Raw genomic sequence first — 22,634 nt, 5'->3', positions numbered from 1 at the left:
GCCTCAAACAAACAAAGCTAGAGAGAATGTGAGTTATGAAACCCCACACAACAAATCAAACTCTATCCTGAGTAACAAGAAAGCACTGCGGAGAGGGCCGGGCATGGTGGCGCACGCCTTTGATCCCAGCACTCAGGAGGCAGAGGCAGGCGGATTTCTGAGTTCGAGGTCAGTCTGGTCTACAGAGTGATTTCCAGGACAGCCAGGGCTACACAGAGAAACCCTGTCTCAAAAAATAAAAACAACAAAAAAAAAAAAAAAGAAAAAGAAAAAGAAAAAGAAAGAAAGCACTGCAGACCTTTCAACTAGAAGGACAATTAAATGCACAATGGTTTATCCAAGTCAATGATGTTGCCTTCAATGATTACAATTCCATTTTATAGGAACTAACCTGCATACTACTCTATACTTTGAACCATGATTCTATCCTATGCACACATGTACAAATATTACATAACCAATGCTGAATGGCCAGGAATAGTCATTCCATCTTGTTAGCAGACATTGGGAAGCGTAGGAGAGGAATTAAATGAAAAAATCTTAGACTGCAAAAGACTTTGCTCAAGATCTGAATAAAAGATAGCAAGTCAGAAAGCAAGGTGTTGGTATGGTAATGACACGGTAGTTACAAAAGGCAGAAATGGGGAATAAATGGAAGCTATAAAACAGGATGAAATGATTATGAAAAACTAATAGTAATGCAACAACTAAATAAACTAAAGTAAAATCTAGGCTATGAGTGTGGCTCAGTAACAGAGTGATTAGCATGCACAAATTCTAGGTCCTAGTCACAGCACTGCCATAAATTAAAAGTCTTCTCGGGCTTCCAACTTAATAGGTCCTTTTCTTATGTCAACTTGCTTCATTTTTCCTGGGTTCCCTCTTGTATTTGCATGTTTGTTTTCCAAAAGCACTCCTTAGCTACTTAAGATAACCTGAGCCTTCGTCTTGCAACTGAAAGAGCCTAAGAATATTTCAGAAACCTTATTTTGGCAGCAGTGAAAAGAATATACAAGAAAGTATGGTGAAACCAACAGCAGAAGGCAGAAAACAAGACCACTTGGAAAGCACCACTGAAGCCTAAAAGGCATTTGAGTTCGTTTAAAATAAAGAGAATACAGAAGAAAAGGAACAAGAAAGATGTAAAATATTTATTATGATAAAGAAGTACAAGACATAATGACAAACTGGTTATTGGTAGCATGGCAGAATAGAGTAAAAGATGATTTTTATGGGTTCCTGAAAACTTCATGAGAACAGAAGGGTGCCATTGCCCTTTATCAAGATAAGAAATCAAAATGAACTGAGTTGCAGTTTCTGTCTGCTCTGTTCCTAGTTTTGTGGGGAAGAGAGACAGAGAAGGTTCTGTATTTTTGAACTGGAGTACTTACGAAATATGACACCATATGGTCTATTACCACGTGGTTTACAGAGGTGTCAAGCAAAGACAACAGTTCTCAACAGCCTCTGTAGACACAAAAGTCAATATATAAAATTAATGTACTTTTGTTGGTCAGGGGATGTGTTTTGTTGTTGTTTTGAGATTTGTTTGTTCTTTTTTTTTTTTTTTTTTTGAGACAGTCTTTCTATATAGCCAGTTTGGCCTTACAGGTCTATAATAACATACTTGACTCAAGTTGATATATTTTTAAAATATCTGAAAAGTCTGACTGTTTTCTTTAAACTGTTATATACCTAAGAAATTCAATCATTTAAATTTAAAAAATATTAAAATTCTTTTTTTTGTTTTGTTTTCGAGACAGGGCTTCTCTGTATAGCTCTGGCTGTCCTGGAACTCACTCTGTAGACCAGGCTGGCCTCGAACCCAGAAATCCACCTGCCTCTGCCTCCCGAGTGCTGGGATTAAAGGTGTGTGCCACCATGTCCAGCAAAAAATATTAAAATTCTTGGTCAATCTTATTCTCAACCTTTCTGCACTTCTTTGAAAATAATAAAGATTGAACAAGCATCTATATAATTACAAATGATTTTAAAAGATGGAGGCTTATATTACTAATTTCTACTATAGCTATATTTCTTTTAAAACATGTAAATTTAGCTGAACATGATACACATTTGCAGTTCCAGCTACCTAAATTAGGTATCTGAAGCAAGAACACCAATAGACATGTACAATGCATCAAGATCATCATCGAATTTAAAAAGAAAAAAAACAAAAAACAATGAATTTATACCATCTCCTCAAAAACTATATATCACTAAATTAACTAAAGAAAAAAATTGTTTAGCCCTCTGTTGTAGCACCTATAATATAATAATATGCTCAAGAATTTGAGATCAGATGAAGCTAAATTGAGAATTCTAGGACAACTAGGCTAAATGAGAAAACACTATCTCTAAAAATAATCAGACTCAAGACATAGCTCGATTGATAAAGTGTCTGCCTAGCACACACAAAGTCATGGATTCAATTTCTAGCGCTCCATGAAAGAAACATGGTAGCACATTCATACAATCCTAGCATTCCAGAGATAAAGTTAAGAAGTTCAGGGCCAGCCTAGGCTACATAGTGAGTTTTGAGGTCAGCCTGAAGGGCACGAGACCCTTTTACAAAAAGTAATACTAGTGGGGCTGGAGAGATTGTTGAGAGGTTAAGATCTCAACCTGCGCTTGTAGAGGACCCTACTGAGGTTACCAGAACCTAGTCCAGTTGCTCCAACTGCCTCTAACTCCAGCTCAGGGAATTTGGACATGCTCTTCTGGTCTCCTCAAACAATGCACTCAAATACACACAGGCACACACAGATACTCTAACAAACAAAAATAAATCTTTAAAACAGTAATACTAGTGGTAAAAACAACACATTAGATTGTAGTTTTTCACTACTAATAATTTCTTAAAAGAACTTAATCTAGGTATTTATATGCTCTAAATATTGAGTTTCTGCCTGAAATCTCTTCCTTGTAACTATACATCTTTGCCTCCAAAATTTACTACTGGCACAGAACCTGATGTTATGAATTTCTGACACAAATTCACTACATAACAGCCATTTATTTATTTTTTTAAAGATTTATTTTATTTATATGAGTACAGTGTAGCTGTCTTCAGACATAACAGAAGAGAGCATTGGATGTCATTACAGATGGTTGTGAGCCACCATATGGTTGCTGGGAACCGAACTCAGGACCTTTGGAAGAGCAGTCAGTGCTCTTACCCACTGAACCATCTCTCCAGCCCGTAACAGCCATTTATTTAACATGTCACAACTAAAAATTAAAATCTTCATCATATGGATCCTCACATAAGGGGAAAGATTGGAACAATATCTCCAATTTTGTCCTCTCTGTATGCTTTTCCATCAAATCACCAAGACTTGTCAACTACCAATATCCAAATTCAGAACTATGGTATCACCCTTCTAATATATTTCTGGCTTTAACTTTATTCTACTTTTAATCTGCTCTAAAGTGACTTTTAAAAATGCTCATCTGAACATTTTGGTCCCTCACTTCAAATCCTTTAATAATTGATCTGATAAATATAATTACCATTAAAAGTAGTCTTGAGTTGTAGCTCAAGAGAGTCCATGAGAAGTTTACTTCAGATACACTTCTTTTTATAGGTTCAATACAAAAATAATTATCAGAATTTTTTCAAACCATGAAAATCATTTATACATATAATACCTGGTACATTTAGAATAAAAGCTTGCAGTAATTTTTAGAAAAAGGACTAAAAATAAATCCAAGTCCATCAAAATGGAATACTACCCAACCAGTAAATGTGGCTCTTCCGTGAACACTATTGCTGAATGATCTCTAGGACTCAGCAGTAGTATGTGAAAATGGAATAATTTGTGTATAGTTTGTGTGTCTTTAAAATACAGATATAAGCTTATAAACGCTGGAAATATCACATCATACCAATTACAGAAGCTGAAAAATAGAAAATGAACAATTGGAGATTGGAGAAAGAGAAACTTTTTACTACACTATTCTGATGGTTTTGACTTCTAAACTGTGTCTCATTAATACCCATAATGTAAATTGGTTTTTCTCCCTGTATTACACACAGACACAAAAAAATGAAAGGAAAAAAAAACCGTAAGTACTAACTACAAAAATATCCCCCACCCTTACATAAACATTAAAATTATACACTTAACACTTAACATTACGCTTCCCTCTTGACATCTCAGGAGTATAATTTCAACAAACATTTTATTCAATATTTTACTACTACTAAGAAAGCTGTTAATAATAACTTCAATTCTGAATGACACTTATACTTGGTCCTTGGAGAAGACTGGGTGGTAAAAAAATACTAAAAACATTAGCCTTCAGGGATTAAGAACAGCTATAAATGCTGTTTTTCTAACAAGTTCAAAAACAGTAAATCCAAAACTCCTCTAGTTAAAAACCTGTGTATCTGTACAAATCTACAGTGCTGAGACAAATATATGAAGAGTTACTTATCTTCATTGGTGTAATGCAACTTAATCCTTACAGAAGCCCAGAAGTGACAAGATATAGACTGGTTCTTTCCTTCTACTGAAGAGACAAGATGAGGAGCAAGCAGCTTGCCCTTGTAACAGCACACATACCCTCCCTGCCTGGGCTTTCACACTCTTTGCTCTCTTTCCCTTTCAGCAACCAGTCCCTGAGGCTCCAAACATGGGTCTCAGTCTGACTCCTTAAAATCCAATGGAGTGAATATACTGGACTATGTAAATAACCCCTTCGAGTTTTCCTGGAAACTTCTTTTCAACCAAAGATCCCGATTGGTTAGAAATCAGGTAACAAGGTTTGCTTAAGAGGTCTTCTAGAGAAACTACACCAGGGCGGGGGGGGGGGGGGTGTGAGGGGGCGATCCAGCACTCTGATGGTGATTTGAAGGGCTAACCGGAGACCTACTAGGTAAGAGCATCATGACATTGGGCTATCTGAAAGCTCGTATGGGTAGGGGGAAAACCTAGCAAACCTGACTGGAAGTAAGCTGCGTGAGGGTCCCTATGAAAGCTCGGGTAGCGATGACTCGTAGGATACCCAAAGATCTGGGACGTAGCAATGCATTAGGAAGCAGTAGTGGCCTTGGTTCCCAGACAAGGATCCGCTCCGACATAACGGTGTCTAGAGGTTCCAGTCAGAGTCCTAAAGAGGGTCTAAAGAGGTTCTAGCAGGAGGTGGAAGGGGGCCAGTGACAGAAGCGCCGCGGCTACTGGTGGACAGAATGGTGTCTGGTCAATGAAAGGTACGGGAGAGTCGAGTCTGGGGGTGGAATCCCGGCGGTACTCCGGCGATTGCTAGGCTTTAGGGGCAGAGCTGCTGGCGGGGCGTCTCCGCCGGGGCGGGGCGGGGCAGCCCTCCGGGAGCCAAAGAGCCGAGCGGGAGACGTGGGCCGGGCCAGGCCAGGCGGCAGGGCCGCTGGGTGCTGGGGCGGGTCTTACCTCTGGCTGCGCCGCGGTGGCCACCACAGCCCCTTCCTCTTCGGCGGTAGCCGCTTCCCCAGCTCGGTTTCCAGGGTCAGAAGGAGAAAGCAGAGGCCGAGGCCGCCGGGGGGTAGGAGGGTTCCGCGAGGGTGGGCCCAGTCGCCTCAGGGTCCGAGAGAGCGGCGGCCGCGCATCCCCCGCCCTGTCAGAGAGACTCCGCCCGGACTGGGCAGGCACATCCCCCGCCGCACCCCGCCCAGAGAGCACGCGTTGGAAGCTAAACCGCGGTCCCTGCTTTTGCCCGGGGACCGGTATCTCCGCCGCAGTCCCTCCCCGTCCTGCCAGGACTTTCCGACGGCCACCGCCAACTGCCTCTGCGTCCCCAGTCCTCTCAGGCCTGCGCGCCCCCGACCCCGCTCACGCGGCCCCGCCCCGCGCGGCTCTCCAGCAGCAGCCGAGCAGGCGCGCGCGCACTTACCTCCCACGCCCCCTGCTGCCAAGCCCCGGACAGCCCCGCCCGGCCCCGCCTCCGCACGTGACGCTGCTGGAGCGGGCTGCCTGCGCTTGCGCGGACACGCCTATTTTCCACCCTCCGAATGGCCCCGCCTCCCCATTCCTTCTTCACTTTACGGCAGGGCTGAGACCTCCGTGTTAGATTCTCGATTACTACATAAAAACGTCGTAAGGTTGGAAAGGCAAACTCTGGGATTACGACCTTAAGTCTCACTTTCCGGCCAGTACAGAGCTCCCTGAAGGCTGGTTGGGTTGGTGAGGCCTGAGGAATAGGTAAGACGCCTCCTCCCTACTTAGGTTTGTCTCAGTTTTTGGAAGCAGTGGATCGCTTTGCGCTCCACGCAGACTCTAGTGTGTCCGAGCCCCTTCCTCATTCTGCAGCTGGATTCTCAGCGCCGCCCCTTTTCCACACACGCACGCCCCTCCCCCCACTTGTTCCCGCCCCCGTGGCCAAGTATTTCTTTCCATTCATTCCACAGACTTTTCACTGAGTTGTTTCTATGCTGTAAAATCCAGAATATTAGAAGAAAATGAAAAAATATCCGCTCTTTTGAAGTGCTGTGATGTAGGAAACAAAGAATCCGCAATGGTAACACAGTAAAATAACACGGGATGAGCTGAACACAAACGGGGGAGTGGGGGGGGGGGGGTCCTTGATTGCAGAAGAGGACTTTTCCCAAATGACTTTCAGGCCTGTGGAGAACTCGTGTTAAAACCTTGGTGGACCGAAACTGGCCAGAAAGAAAATGGGAGTAGAGAAAGGCTAGTACAAAGGCATGTGACAAACAACCTAAGAGTAAAAAGCAAGAGGATTGGCATATACCTAGTAAAAACCGCGCAGGTAGACTTCCATTTGAAACAACTAGACTATGTGGCGAGTGAATTTAAGGCCAATCTTGATCACAAGGCGGGGGAAACTTAACTATAACAAGTGCAAGAAATAATCAGATGCAGGTGCAAAGGCTGTTTTTGAAGATGGCTGATTGCCTGGGATGGCTGGCCTGTTAGCTCCTGAAAGAATAAGGCAGCTAGATCTCCAAGTGGGAAGCCAGTCTGAGCCAATTTTAAAAAAAAAAAAAAAAAAAAAAAAAAAAGCAGATATGGTAGTACACGCCGAGTTTCAGGCTAGCAGGGGATACATAGTGAAACCTTGCCTCAAAGAATAAAGTGAAGTTTAGCTCAGTGAGTAGAACAAGCACTAGATTCTGGGCTCTGGGTCAGTCCTGACTTGGGGAGGTCGGGGCGTGATGGGTGAGTGAAGGGTGAGCCATGGAACCTGAAAGTGAATGACTAAGGGTGAGGAGGGGTAGAGAAGAGAAAAACAGCAGGAGAACACGAGCTTGTCCGTCCATTAGAATCACCTAGGATGCTTTTTTTTTTTTCTTTTTTTAAGTAAAACTAATACCCCTCCAACAAACTATAGCTCACTAGATGACTAATGTTAAGGGTAGAGTCCAGCAAGCTACACAGGAGCGATGAGTGGTGTGAATAGACAAGAAGCTGAGGGAGTTGATTTCCAAACCTTAAAAGCAGGAATCCTTTGACGAGAAAGAATTGAAGATAAGATGAGAAGCTTTAGCAGAAGACTGAAAGAATTAAATGACTGCTCTGGGAACTGAGAGAAGGGAAGCCACTCCTGCCTTTCCAGTCAGGACGGTTCCGTGTGCGTGGGAGGCGGGGAGGGCATGTAGGCGGGAAGTTTGCAGCTAGTGCTAGGCCGTGCTCCTCAACTGAGCCCTATCCCCAGCTTCTCTCAGTTTTTGCTCTTGCTTTGGGTTTTTGCAATAGGGACTCACTGAATTGCTTGGTAGCCAAGGCGGCCGTAAGCTTTCGGATCCTCTTTGCATCGGCTACCACTTCTGCTTCCCATCTCCAATCCTAATCAGATCACCTCAGTTATGGACCCTTCCTCTTCCTGGTAACCCGGTTGTATAAGCTATATGTCCAGGCTCAAAGCTTAAAAACCATCTACATTTTTAGCCCCTCCCCCAAAACAGAGATGAGCCAATTATGGGATTCTAAGCCCAACATCCACTCGCCCTAGACATTCCTGTACACTCAGCCTTGACAATTCAAAGTGTCTTTCTCATTTACTAATTTAAGAACAAGATATAAAGATATTTAAAACGCAGCCTTCTTACAGTCCCACAGTATTGGGGAATACAGGCTTTTAAACAAAAAATTCACTTGACAGAAAAAGTTGTATGAGGTAAAGCCCAAGAAAGCATAGCTGCTGTATGTTAACTAGGGTTAATCAAAGGAAACCTGTCTGTCTGCCTCCTGATAAGAGTGTTGTCCGATAAGGCTAGAGCATTGTATGAAGGAAGAGTAGGGCTGGGAGAAAGATGAAGATGATAAAATGTGAATATATTATGAAGAACCTTGAAATCCATGTTACAGGACTTAAAGTATCTAAGCAATTTATAAATATAAATGACAAAAAAAAAGCTCTTGACCTCTTTTCCTTCCTTTCTTTTTTCTTTTTTCTTTTTTTTTTTTTCCGAGACAGGGTTTCTCTGTATAGCCCTGGCTGTCCTGGAACTCACTTTGTAGACCAGTCTGGCCTCGAACTCAGAAATCCGCCTGCCTCTGCCTCCCTAGTGCTGGGATTAAAGGCGTGTGCCACCAAGCCCGGCAGCTCTTAACCTCTTACAGTCTAGATGCCTTTGGAAGTTTGGTCTGTCAACCTGATCTCAGAAAATTCACTTAAATATATACAGTAAAATACATAGAAGTAAGAAACCAATGTTAAGTACTTAAACACCTTAAAATATGTAGCGTAGTTACAAATGTACTTCGTTGCACATTAAGTAGCATGTAGCAACAGGCCTAATTATATAATGTCAAAAGAGTAATGAATATAAATTGCATTGAGATAACCTGCAACAACTGTAATATGATGTGAAAATATCAGATTTTTAGTGACAAAAACTGTTAATACTACAGTGATTGCCTACAATTATTGAAGAAAATGATAAATTTGAGCCAGGATCAACTGTAAATAAAGGACATTTTTCCCCCAAGTCCAAGCTCTTAAAATCCTTGAATTTTAATCATGTCCATCTGTATGGATCCCAAGTTTCAAAATTCTCCAGTGTAATAGTTTTAAGCACAAATATGGTATAGTAGATCTGAATTTGGAAAAGATGATAGGTTGGAGTAAGGATAGAGAAGTGGTTACTTTTCTGTCCCCTAATAGCCAAAGACCTTCATTGGCAATAACCTTAACCTTTTGGGGGTGGGTGGGTGTGTGTGTGTGTGTGTGTGTGTGTGTGTGTGTGTGTGTGTAATTGCAATTCTAGAAAATAATTCAGGGAGGTAAATTGGAGCTATTGTTAGAAAATATGTATGGCAAGCTGTAACTTCTGCTTCCTCTGGAAGATAATGAGTTGTTAAAGTTTTTGGAAGAAAATTATTCCAGTTCTATTTGAAAAAGTTAATGCAGAATAATGCCTAAGTTAGTTGTCAAAAAGAGAAGATAGAGTTGGTGTGATGGCAAAGGCTTTTAATCCTAGTACTTACGAAGGAAAGGGAGGCATATCTCTGTATTCAAGGCCAGTCTGACCTACCAAGCAAGTTCAGGACAACCAGAGATACATATCAAGACCCTGAGGTAGAAATCAAATGACTAGCTAATAAACTGATTTTGAAAAAGTAGATTGGCCCTTGAGGCTCAATAAGGTATTGAATATATATACTCCTAGCACTTTAGAGGGTAAAGCTGGAGGATCCCAGAGAGCTTGAGGCTGGCGTGAGCTATCTCAAAAAACAAAACAAAACAAAACAAAACAAAATACCAACAACAACAAAAAAAAAAGCACATCCATCCCCAGTATGCATCAACTGGGATCTTATGTGACCAAGAGGTAATTCTAAAAGCCCAGCCTTTAGAATTACTAGGTCTTTAGTATTTTTAGTTCTTATGTAAAGCAAAATACCTAATCATGTGCTCAAAGATATTAATAACAGTTTCCTGATCAGATTGCATCTATACTTGTGTGTATAAATGTTGGACTTGAAATCAGGATACCTGTTTCTCTTTTTTTTTTTTTTTTTTTTTTTTTTTTTTTTTTTTTTTTTTTTTTTGGTTTTTCGAGACAGGGTTTCTCTGTATAGCCCTGGCTGTCCTGGAATTCACTCTGTAGATCAGGCTGGCCTCGAACTCAGAAATTCACCTGCCTCTGCCTCCCAAGTGCTGGGATTAAAGGCGTGCGCCACCACGCCCGGCATAGGATACCTGTTCTCATCTATAGCCTACCACGCTACACAGACCAGATCTCATCTGATTTCAGAAGCAAAGCAGGGTCAAACCTGGTTGTTACTAAGATGGGAGAACATTGTTGCCAATCCTTTCAACCCCTAAAATGAGTAAAACTCATTAACAAAAAGATCCTCAAGGCCCAGAGAACCATCTCCTTAGACACCAATGAGTGTACCAACTTACCACTCAAATCCGAGTTGGTACCCAAATTACGTGCTTATCAAGTACAGTTAAAAGGTGAATGGAGTTTCAGAACGACTAATCAGAGTACTGTTCCTTAACTTGCGGAGCCAGGTTCTCTGAGAAGCCGTCTTCTTTAGCATTACTTGCTTGTACTGACTTTCTGTCCACCACAGACTAGAAACTCAAGCTCTGTAAAGTGTGAGGTTCCGCTATTCGTCCCCTTTGTGAGGTGGGGGATGGGAACAAGATTATCTGACATTGGAAATAACACTAAAAGCTAGTGAAGCTTTTAAGAATTTCATTGCTTATAGAAAAATCTCTGTAAGGTCCTTTCTCTAACTTCCAATTAAATGGCTACCTCTTCCATAATTATCTGTTATAAAGGTACTATATCATACTTTGTACACTGAGAAACCCTCAGTTGTCTCAATTATAGCTATTATCTTGAGAATCTGTATTATAGGTTCAAAGATCTTAGTCCTACCTTCTCTGGTGGCCAATGAGTAAAACTCTCACAGAGTGGTCTGATAAACTTGGTTCCTACAAAACAGAGGCTTGGGAATTTCTACCCTTAGCTTCTTTTCTCACAAGTGTTTTTGTAACAACTTTTAAGTTTACATTGACAACTAAACTAAATAATTCAAAATAGCTAGCCCTACTTAATATATGATTCAACCTTGGTCCAATTTTGTGTAAGTGGCTAGTTGGTGGGGGTTGTCTGGTTTGTTGTTGTTGTTGTTACAAAAGCTCGTGCTTAGAATTAAATTTAGTGTCCTGTGCATGCTTTGCAAGTGCTTGACCACTGCCCTGTGTCCCAGCCTTTTGTTTTGTTTTGTCTTGAAACAGTTTGCTAAATTGCCTACCTATACTGACCTCAGATTTGGGGTTACAGGCATGGGCACTGTGCACAGCTACAAATATTCTATTATTTCCATTGATGTACCTTTCTCTAGGAGAAAGTCTTCAATGTAGAATTGCTGGTCTTAAGGATGTATACACTTTGAAAATTTAATAGCTACTGCTTAAAGTTCTTTCCCAAAAGAATTCTAGTTCCTACAGCAGTACAGTTTCCTTACACATTTTTCTTATATTAGAGATTATTATTAGTATGTATGTTTCTCCCTTTAAACTGTCACCCCAACTCGAAAAAAATTACATATATCTTTTTGTTTTATGTATACAGGCGTTTCGCCTGCGTATCTGTGTACCGTGTGCATACAGTACCCTCAGAGGCAAGCAGAGAGTGTCAGGTCCCCTGGAACTGGAGTTCCAGATGTATATAAGCTGCCTTGTCGGTACTGGGTATCAAACTTAGGACCTCTAGAAGAGCAGTCAGTCCTCTTAACTGCTGAGCCATCCCTCCTAGCCCTGTGTTTTAACCCCATTCTCTTTAATAATGAAAATGGAAAGCTTACTAGCATTTTCTTCATTTTATTTTTTTCTATTGTATCTTTATAACTAAGATCTGTTTTGTTAATTTTTGTCTTTTCATTTTTCCTTTTAAGAACTCTTTTCTTATAAACATTGTGGATACATAGTTTATATAGTAAATATTATCAGTCTTTATTACGTGACATTAAAAATTTGTTTATGCTATGTTTTTATGTCTGTCTTACATTTTTGCAGTTATTTCTGTCATTCTGCTTTATAGTCTTGGGTTTATGTATTTGTTTTACTTACATAGAAGGCCTCTTCTGCAAGAATAAAAATTATTTAGTGTTGTGTTGGTTTGAATGAGAATGGTACCCAGAGACTCGATATTTGAATACTTGGTCCCCTGTTGGAGAAACTGTTTGAGAAGGGTTGGGAAATGTGGCCTTGTTGGAGGAGGTATGTCACTGGGGATGGACTTTGAGGTATAAAGAGCCCATTTCATTCCCAGTTAGCTCTCTCTCCTTGTGGTTGTACCTCAAATAGCCCTCAGCAACTGCTCAGCACCATGCTTCCCTCCCTGTTGCCATGCTCCCGGCCATGACAGTCATAGAGCATGATGGTAGGTCATGGTTAACCCTCTTAAACCATACACTAAATAAATTCTTCCATAAGTTCATTTGTCATGCCATCTCATCACAGCAGTAAGAAGGTGACTCAGCTAAGTAATACTTTTAGAACTTAATATTTTAACTTTAGGTTTTTGCCATTTGAACCTTTACTTAAGTTTTTGGGGGGCTAATGAAGTAAGTCATCATGAACCTAGACTAGAGTTGAACTCATGGTCCTCCTGCCTGTGCATCTTCACTGCTAGAATTATAGGCATGTGCTACCACACCCAGCAGCTGCAGGACTAATCTTTAGTCATTTGAAGTTTTATCTTCTTTGTCACCCTTCCAGACCCATTTACATTCTCAAGCGGATTAAGAATGGCATCTTGGGCTGGAGAAATGGTTCAGTAAAGCACCTGCCACAGAAACACAAATACGCGAGTTCAAATCCTTAACACCAATGTACAACAGCAGGCATGGTGGCTCACATAATCTACCTCTTGGTAAAAAGTTAAGAGGATCTCTAGCTCTTGCTAGCCAGCCAATCTAGCCAACTCAGGGAAATCTAAGTTCACTGAGAGATCCACTCTCAAAAATAGGTGGTAAGCCATTGAGGAAAACACCCAACGTTGACCTCTTCCCTCTACCTACACACACACAAATGTGCACACACATACAAGGACATGAACAACACACATACAAACACTCATATATACCACACACACAAAAAGGCGACTTACTGAATAATCTTGCTGTCTTAAATAAAAAATTGCTCTTACATTAATTTTTCATATTCCAAAAAACCTATAACCATATAACTATATAAAATTTAAATTGCTAAACTATCTAAGCTTGCCTTGAACTTTGCAATCAAGGCAGGCCTTTAATTTACCTCTTGCCCCAACCTCCAAGCACCAGGGATTATATGTCTGTACCATACCACCAGGCCTGAGTGGCCCATGCTACTTTGGCCATTGATTGCTATTTCTAGTTATGATAGAAATAGCAAATAGAAAGTGTTAGTGTTAGAATAAGTTTCAAAGGATCATCTGGTCTATATCCATGGTCCAGAGCATAACAAGGGGCAAGCAAGATGGCTCAGTAGATAAAAGCATTTGCCTCCAATCCTCACTGAGTCTCACTTGGTGGAAAAAAGAAACCAACTCCCAAAAGTTGTCTTCCTCTGACTTCAATCTGCATGCCATGACATACATAACCTCAAACATATACTAAATAATAATTTTAAATGTTTTTAAATAAGTTAGAGTGAAGGCCCAGCATGATGGAGCATGCCTTTAATTCCAGCACTTGAGAGACAGAGGCAGGCAGATCTCTGATATTGAGGCCAGCAAGGGTACACAAAGAAACCCTGTTCCAAAACAAAACAAGAAAATTTCCTTTGTGATAGTTTTGTGTTTCTAAGAAGTTTTCAGAATAGAATTCTCAATTTTACTCCGGTAGAATACCCACTTACTAAATCTCTCCAGTTTGCGAGGCATTAAAACTATATGACTCAATAAAATCTAATCTCTGTACTTGAGAGAGTTATATAAAACTTGATGGTAATTTCTACATAACACCTTATATAAATCTCCAGTGCTTTAGGGTTCCATTAAGAGGAAATATCTAACTGGGGGAAATAGAAACAAAAGATTGAGCTTTCTTTTTTTCTTTTTGACTTTTTGAGACAGGGTTTCTCTGTGTAGCCCTGGCTGTCCTGGAACTCACTCTGTAGACCAGGCTGGCCTAGAACTCAAAGACTCTCCTCACTCTGCCTCCTGAGTGTTGGGATTAAAGGCCTGCAACCCGGCTAGGCCTGATCTTCTTTTTTTTTTTTTTTTTTTATAATATTTACTTATTTATTTATTTATTTATTTATTTATTATATGTAAGTACACTGTAGCTGTCTTAGACACTCCAGAAGAGGCATCTGATTTCGTTACAGATGGTTGTGAGCCACCATGTGGTTGCTGGGATTTGAACTCAGGACCTTTGGAAGAGCAGTCGGCGCTCTTAACCCCTGAGCCATCTCACCAACCCCAGGCCTGATCTTCTAATACTTGTAAACATCAAATTATTTTCAAATGTTATTTTTGAACTATCTCCCCATCCTCTGGATGCAAAACTTTTGGTGACATAATAGATAACTATTACAATCTTATGCCTTAATCTTTAACTTACTGATATTTCTTCATTTTTCACTGACATATACCCTATGATAAAAGTTGTACATTAGCCAGGAAGTGGTGGTGCACACCTTTAATCCCAGCACTCGGGAGGCAGAGGCAGACAGATTTCTGAGTTTGAGGCCAGTCTAGTCTACAGAGTGAGTTCCAGGACAGCCAGGGCTACACAGAGAAACCCTGTCTCGAAAAACCAAAAAAAAAAAAAAAAAGGTTGTACATTAATAGTCTCTCTTTACAGAAGAGGAAATTGTGACTTAATGAAAGTAATTTATTTGTTTTACACAGCTGATACAAAACAGAACCAAATCTGTAAATGTTCAGGTTGAAAGCTTAGTGTTCTTTTCTTGGCCATGGTGGTTTGGCCTAAGCCTAGTTCACTTCTCTTTTCATTAGAATTCAGAGTGTTGAATTATCATGGGCAAAATCTATGAAGTCAGATCAATCTTTAGTCTATATACTTTTTTTAAAAATTTGTGTCTATGTAGGTCTGTGTGTGTCTGTGTGTGTGTGGCAAACTGTCTATTCAGGTACTTGTCTTCCAGGCTTATTTATATCTGTAACTGGCTACTAAGCTAGGGGTTATAAAGACCTGACAGACAGACAGCTCAGATATTTCCACAGGTTGTATATCCAGACATTCACCCCTATACTGTAGTTACTGATTGTATAAAACAGTGGTTCTCAACCTTCCTAATGCTGCGACCCTTTAATACAATTCCTCATGTTGTAGTGACCCCAAACCATGAGATTTTTTCTTTGCTATTTCATAACTATAATTTTGCTACTCTTATGAATTGCAATGTAAATATCTGATATGCAAGATATCTGATATTCAACTCCCAAAGGGGTTGCAACCCACAGATTGAGAACCTCTGGTATAAAGGAAAGCTATATCCAGGAAGCCTGGCTTGAGACATGTGACTAGCCATTCCCTTTATAGTAAGATAATCTTATATCAAGTCCAAGTACTTAGTCTTCACCAGTTTACACTGACAAACTGACTACACTGTCATTTGTCATCAGCCCTAGTATTAATAGGATCATTTTTCTAAACAATCATTTCAACTTTTATATCTGTCATAAAGAACATACAAATAATGGTTTCACATGTTTTCTTTTATGAATATCTCTTGAGAAAAAGAAAAAAACTATCAAAAGCATGAAGTGATAGCCCATGCTGATTATCAACTCTTGAGGGGCTGAGACAGGATTACTGTGAGTTAGAAGCCAGCATGGGCTACGTAGCAAGTTCCTGGGTTACAGTGTTAGACCCTGTCTCAAAACACAAATAACAAAACTATTAGATGTTAATACAAAGGATGCTGTTACATCTCCTGAGTAAGCATTTTATTTTTACCTTATAGACATTGTGAATGTTTAACTAAACTCTCTGATTAGCTGCCAAAAAGCCAAGTTTGTGGCTCACCCATAACCAGTGTGTTCTATGCCTCGCTGACTTCCCTCCTGACTCCGGTTTGTCTGAACTCTAGTTATTCTTTCCTCTTCATCCCCCTCACCCCACCCCAGTTCTCTTGCTTTCACACTGAGTGTAGAACCCAGGGCCTGCACATGACAGAAAAATGGACTCCCCTGAGCTGCTCTCTCTGCACTGCTGTTCTTCTTTAATAAAAACTTAATTTGTACTTGGCAGGTCAGTGAAGGAGGATTGCCCAAAATTTCAGGCCAGCCTGATCTACATAACAAGTTTAAAACCAGCCAGGGTTTCTTACCAAGAAAGACTTTGTCTCAAAATATTTTTAAAAGATTTATTTATTTTATGTGTGTGAATACACTGTAACTGTCTTCAGACACACCAGAAGAAGGCATCAGATCCCATTATAGTTAGTTGTGAGCCATGTGCCTGCTGAGAATTGAACTAGGGTCTCTGTAAGAGCAGTCAGTGCTCTTAACTGCTGAGCCATCTCTCCAGCCTTCAAAACATTTTTAATCTCTTAATTTATGGCATTCTATGTATTAAAAAATACATGTAGTTTCTCATAAGCAGTCTTATATTGTTTTTGAAGTTTTTCAGATTATCACATGCTATGTGTATATAAGACTGTCATTATCACCTCATTTTACTTTATAAGATCCTGATATCATTAATCACCTCATTTTACTTTAGCATTTTTTCTTGAAAGGTATTTTTTAATACATCTTTTTGTGGTTTTGGTTTGGTTTATCAAGACAAGGTTTCTCTGTGCAGCCCTGGCTTTCCTGGAACTGGTTCTCTAGACCATGCTAGCGTCAGACTCACAGAGATCCACCTGCCTTACCAATCAAGTGCTGTGAACTAGAGGTATGCACCATCACTTTCCAGCTTTGTTTATGGTTTTATATGATTTTGATTACATGAAATTGGTTATATCAAACTTGTATGGCTTTTTGAAGTATAACCAAATGGTAAAAATAATTGATCTAATAGTTAGGATTGGTTAGATTGGTGTCATAATCCTGTGTCCTTATATTATGCTTTTGTTTTTTTTCTTTCAATCTGTCTGTGGTTTTAGAAATACTGCTGAGTGGCTAGCTCAGTGCACAGCAGTTAACCACTACCTCAGTTGAGTCTGTAGGCTCAAGTAAGCCATCTTCTACACCTGCAGATTTGCCTTTGTTAGCACAGCCTGGGCTGGTCACATGCATATTAATCCCAGAGACACCTTGCCTGTGTTTCCTCTAAATTAGCCAACCTGTTACTTAAACAAGTGAATATGAATGAGTATTTTGTTTCCAGCCCCCATTTTGTGTCATCTAGTTGATAGCATGAAAAAAAATTCATATATATACATACACACACACACACAAAACTTTTTTATCTCTTTAAGTTCTGGGCTTATTTGATGCATGCCTTTAATACTAGCACTCAGGAGACAGAGGCAGAAGAATTTGTTTGAGTTCTAAGCAGGTCTACATAGTGAGCTCCAGGCCAGCTAAATCTATATAGGAAGAACCTAGCTCAAATAAATAAACTCTTTAAATATCTTCAAGGGGACTTATTTGGCCTTCTTTGCAGCTCTGAGTTATGTTATGTTCTTTTTTAAGATGCTCTTTTTACTGGTGACCAAAACCAAGGCAAGGTCAACAATATAGGTTATCAAGAGAAAGCACTTGCTATGCAATCTTGGTCATGTGAGTACAATATCCTGAGCCCAAATGGAAGGAGAAAATTACCTCCTGCAGGTTGTCCCCTGACCACCACATGTGCATCATGACATGCATCCAAATATACACATATACGCACAAACAATAAATATATGTGAATTTTTTAAAATAACAAAACTATTTAATTCATTGCTCAAAATGATACTAGCAAATCAGTGTTAAAACTAAGCCAGGAACACTGATTCCTATGCACATATGTATCACAATGTCAAAAGAACTTCCGACAGGCATTATAAACATTAATTACATAGTCTTCATCCCACTCATTGAAGTTTAAAGATGGGAAATAAGCAAAAACGTCACCTCTGCATAAAGCTGGGCAGAATTAGAAATGAGTTTCATTTGCGTTACTTTATCTGCATGGTTTTCTGTTCTTGAGGTCCCCACACTTGTCACTGAAGCTCTCACCACTGTCACATCCATTATAAAAGGAAGAAGTACTTATCTTAGCTGTTTAAAATTAATTCTGTAATGGAAACTTTCATTCACCTTTAGTATAAAAATAATTTGTTGGGGGTATCATACATTTTCATATTGAGACAAGATCTCGTGTTCATTGTTATCATTTTGAGACAGTCTCATGTAGCTCAAGCAGACCTCAGACTCACTATGTAGCTAGGATTGACCATGAAATCCTGATTCTCCTGCCCCTCCCTCCCAAATACAGGGATTACAGGCATGCACTACCACGCCTGACTGTGCATATTCATTAGAGTTAGAATGTGTTTACTGCTATGGATTTTAGCAAAACATCAGTTATAATTCTAACCAGTCTACATTTAAATATAAAGTTAAAATTCTATATTGTCTCTGAAATTTTTCAACTTCATTCTAATTATTCATGTCCTGTACATAAGCTAAACTTTCTTTAGTGTGTTTTTTTGTTTGTTTTCTTTTCTTTTCTTTTTTATTTTGGTTTTTTAAAACAGGGTTTCTCTATGTAGCCCTAACTATCCTGGAACTCACTCTGTAGACCAGGCTGGCCTCTAACTCAGAAACCTACCTGCTTTTGCCTCCAAATGCTGGGATTAAAGGCGTGCACCATCACTGCCAGGCTTTAGTGTTTTATGATGTTAGCACTGGTGGAAATTATTGATTAAAAACTGTAGAACTATATGTCATATTTACCCCAGTCCTGTAAGAGTAGCTACTATTTATAACCCAATATCACATTCAGCAGTAAATATTGTCTTCTGACTCTCCTTCAGCTTCTGGAATTTCTGAGAATCCCTGCTCAATACAAGATGGACCCTGTGGTCTTGAGTTATATGGACAGTCTATTGCGGCAATCAGATGTCTCACTATTGGACCCTCCAAGCTGGCTCAACGACCACATTATTGGGTTTGCCTTTGAATACTTTGCCAATAGTCAGTTTCATGACTGCTCAGACCATGTCTGTTTCATCAGCCCTGAAGTCACCCAGTTCATTAAGTGCACCAGCAGCCCTGCAGAAATTGCCATGTTCCTTGAACCCCTGGATCTTCCCCACAAAAGAGTGGTATTTTTAGCCATCAATGATAATTCTAACCAGGCAGCCGGAGGTACCCACTGGAGTTTGTTGGTTTATCTCCAAGATAAAAATAGCTTCTTTCATTATGATTCCCATAGCAGGAGCAACTCAATCCATGCAAAGCAGGTAGCAGAGAAACTGAAGGCTTTCTTAGGCAGCAAAGGAGACAAACTGGTCTTTGTGGAAGAGAAAGCCCCAGCTCAAGAGAACAGCTATGACTGTGGGATGTACGTGATATGTAACACCGAGGCCTTGTGTCAGAGTCTCTTTAGACGGCAGCCAGAGTCCCCGCTGCAGCTACTCACCCCGACATACATCACAAAGAAGAGAGGAGAATGGAAAGATCTAATTGCCAGACTTGCTAAAAAAAACGAAGTAGCTACTGAAGAATGCTCGTGATGTTTGAAGTCTGGTCTTTCTGCCTTTCTCTATGGTGACAGCCTCAGTGCCTGAGGGAAAACCACTAGTAGATGAAAGTTTACAATTCCTGCTTCTTTATTGTTCTGTAAGAATGTCATCCTCTGTGTTCTCTGAATGGGAAGTTTCACTGTAATCCTGAGGAAAGCGGTACATTCTGTGGAAATGTCTTGAACTTACGTACCAAAACTTTAGTAACAAACCTCTCATTACACAGTTTCAAGTAAGAGCCTTCTTTTCTTGTTGGTATAAAACTATTATCCCTTTTGGTCTCCCTTCCTTGTTGGCTTATTCCAAAGAAGTGATGTTCCAAAGCAAACCAATAACATGAAGTCTAAAGACATGCATGAAGAAAACAGCAGAAGAACCAACATCTTTGTTTCACAGCCATAGTGAGGCGTCCGACTGGAGGTGGATCATTACCTAACTCCACTTATAGCCTTCGGTTTATAAAAATAAGGCATTCTCGGGTGCAAAGGCTTTCCCGTCTGCAAATACTTAATAAAGATGACTTTAGCTCATCTTTATCTATTTCCTGGAATGCTTTAAGAACATGGAACGTCATTAAAATAAATGGCTATAGACTGGGAGCATAACTTTGAGGAAGAGCACCTGCTGTGGTGTGCAGGAAGACTTGAACTCAATTCCAAATTGCAGTAAATAAAAACAAAACAAAACCACCTGCGGGTGTGTGGTGCATCTCTGGTTTCCCTGAGTGAGTGGGTGACTCAGCTCTAAGTGATGGTGACTTTGTCTTGTCCTTTACATGGATTTAGTCCCTCCCTTTACCTAACGTGCTGTAGTTCTCAAGCTCACAGGATAACCAGCCAAGATTAGCTGTTATTTCAGACATGTTCTACTTTTGGTAGATAGAGCTTTTACACTAATCTAGCAGAGTTGTTTTCAGGTATGTTGTGGTAATCTCCATACTATTAATGATCTAAAACATAGGAGCAGTTTATTTTTTAAATATAAAGGAAAAAAAATGTCACCTTCCTCAAACTTAATCCAAAAAGTAAATGGTATAACTTTAAAATATGGAAACAAGACTAAAATGAAATACTACTCCCCACAAAGCTATTGATAAATTTTTCTACTTGTTTCAAGTAATTAACACAAGAAGTTGGGCACACATAATAATTAGACCCCGATAACAATTTGCAGTGTATATGGGATGTAAAACACAAAGATGTGATTCACTCACTGAAACTGACTTCAGCTACTTCTCCACTCTAACCCTGACCCCAGCGTTCATAACCCAAAATAACCTCTCCAGTCAGCAACTACAGAGGTACTCAGTTCCCTGGAGCCAGGAAGAGGAAGATGGTAAAAGTGTAAAAGCACAGGCTGCATAAGCAGGCTTCAGTGTATGGGATCTGAAACAAGTTTAAAAAAGGAAAAAAAAAAAATGGGAGAGAGGGGATTCCATTTCAAGTGAGCCCATTTCAAACCAAAAGACTTAATGAAAGATAGGCAGGAAAATGTTAGAAATTGGCAGTGAGCCATAAATGAAAGAGACAGGACAGGGAGAGCAAGCGTAGGGACACAGGTTCTGATAGGCCACCAGTGGAGATAAAGGCAGCAAGCAGTGTCATTTCAGTGACTGTTTACTTAGGCAGCTGATCTAGACCTTCGGAGAGTCTGCCCTCTCAGGGGAAGGTTATCTTTCGGGTAATACACAGTATGCTTGTTTACTTAAACATCAGCCTGTCTCCCCTTTAATAGCTAATACATGCGAGAGCAGTCTTGTCTAATTCCCTAAGGTTTGTCCCAGAATTATTTTTTAACTAAACTATTGTCTTTATTTAAAAACATAAAAATATACAATCTTTTTCCAAATACATAACATGTTTGTAATCAAACTTTAAGTTAGTCTTTTGTTGAGTAGGCTTTGTGAGACAGCTCAGAGGATTAACACACTTACCACCAACCCTGATTTGACCCCCAGGTCCTACTTAGTAAGATGAGAGAATTGGATTGGCTCCTTGTAAGTTGTCCTGTCTCCCAATGTACACCTTGGCATACTTGTAACTACTCACAATATATATAAATAAGTGTAAGAGAATCTTGAGTAGATAATTTGAAAATCTTGACTTTGTAAATAACAGATTTTGAGCTTACACGTAGTATTTCACTAGATACTAGGATAGTCCATAAGGTATATACCTGCTTAACCATACACCATTAATGTAATACTCATAATACTATACTAATAATATAAATACATTGATAATAATATTAATATATTTTATTTCAAATATCCAATTGTGCTGCCCCACAAGTATATTTGAATATGTCTAACCTGGGTCTCAATATGGAATTGAGAAGTTACATATATAAACCCAACATTAGCTGGGAGTAATATATATGTGTATTCTCTACCTCAGGGCTATACCTTCAGCCCTATTTTTTATTTTTTGACTTTGTGGGTTTGGTTTGGTTTGGGTTATTTTGTTGGTGGTGGTGGTGGTTTTTTGTTTTTGTTGCTGTTGTTGTTGTTTTATTTTGTTGAAAAAGGGTTTCTCTGTGTAGCCCTGGAACTCAGGTCATGGACCATTCTGTGTTGTGCAGTTAAATACTTTAGATACCCTTAAAAATATATGTCCATGTGTTGCTATAATTTAAAGTACTAGATAACATTATAAAGGTTTTATGCATTTATAGCCATTTTTATTGTTGGTTTTTTTCAATGGTAGAGGAATTGAGACAGTCTCTCATGGCCCAGGCTGGCCTACAACTTGATATGTAGTCACTTCTGATCCTCAGACCTCCAGCTCTGGAGGAATAAGATTACAGGTATATGCCACCACTCCTGGCTAATTTCATTTATTCTTATATTTTTCCAAGTGGTCTTATTCCTATTTTATAATAAATAAATGCAATGTCAATTGTGTGGTCTCTGTCTCCTCATATCCTTCGCATCTCTTCCTTCCTTGATCCCAGAAAGCAATGCTGAATAGTCCTTGCTTGAACATTTTCTAGTGCAGTCTTGCTTTCCTTTCTGAATTGAACATGTTCTGTTGGCT

At 39.7% G+C, this 22,634-nt stretch overlaps 2 protein-coding genes across 18 annotated transcripts in view; one reads left to right on the top strand and one right to left on the bottom strand.

Annotated features, from left to right (window-relative positions):
• The window catches only part of Myo9a (myosin IXa), a 178,019-nt gene extending 172,110 nt beyond the window's left edge, over positions 1 to 5,909 (bottom strand). For 7 of the 13 annotated variants that reach the window (XM_006511208.3, XM_006511212.3, XM_006511211.3 and 4 more), the window contains exon 1: positions 5,412 to 5,497. The gene's annotated coding sequence lies outside the window, so the exon portion shown is untranslated. Of the gene's footprint in view, positions 1 to 5,411 lie in introns of all 13 variants that reach the window. The other 6 variants (XM_006511210.3, XM_017313399.2, XM_006511220.3 and 3 more) reach the window with 4 other exon arrangements.
• Positions 5,910 to 6,107: 198 nt separating this feature from the next.
• On the top strand, positions 6,108 to 22,498 carry Senp8 (SUMO/sentrin specific peptidase 8). Of its 5 annotated transcripts, NM_001172068.1 has the most exons (4): positions 6,108 to 6,179; positions 6,386 to 6,495; positions 16,725 to 16,817; positions 18,889 to 22,498. In NM_001172068.1, the coding sequence occupies exon 4, from the start codon at positions 18,925 to 18,927 to the stop codon at positions 19,588 to 19,590; it is 666 nt and encodes a 221-aa protein (NP_001165539.1). In that variant the 5' UTR covers positions 6,108 to 6,179; positions 6,386 to 6,495; positions 16,725 to 16,817; positions 18,889 to 18,924; the 3' UTR covers positions 19,591 to 22,498. The 5 variants fall into 5 exon arrangements, with proteins under 5 accessions (NP_001165539.1, NP_001165541.1, NP_001165540.1 ...); NM_001172070.1 differs by lacking the exon at positions 6,386 to 6,495; NM_001172069.1 differs by lacking the exon at positions 6,386 to 6,495 and having other exon boundaries at positions 16,706 to 16,817.
• The last annotated feature ends 136 nt before the right edge of the window (positions 22,499 to 22,634 follow it).

The sequence above is a fragment of the Mus musculus genome, chromosome 9, assembly GCF_000001635.26.
Source record: "Mus musculus strain C57BL/6J chromosome 9, GRCm38.p6 C57BL/6J".
Classification (NCBI taxonomy): Eukaryota; Metazoa; Chordata; class Mammalia; order Rodentia; family Muridae; genus Mus; species Mus musculus.
Note: the sequence above shows the minus strand (reverse complement) of the source record. Positions and strands in the feature narration are given on the sequence as shown.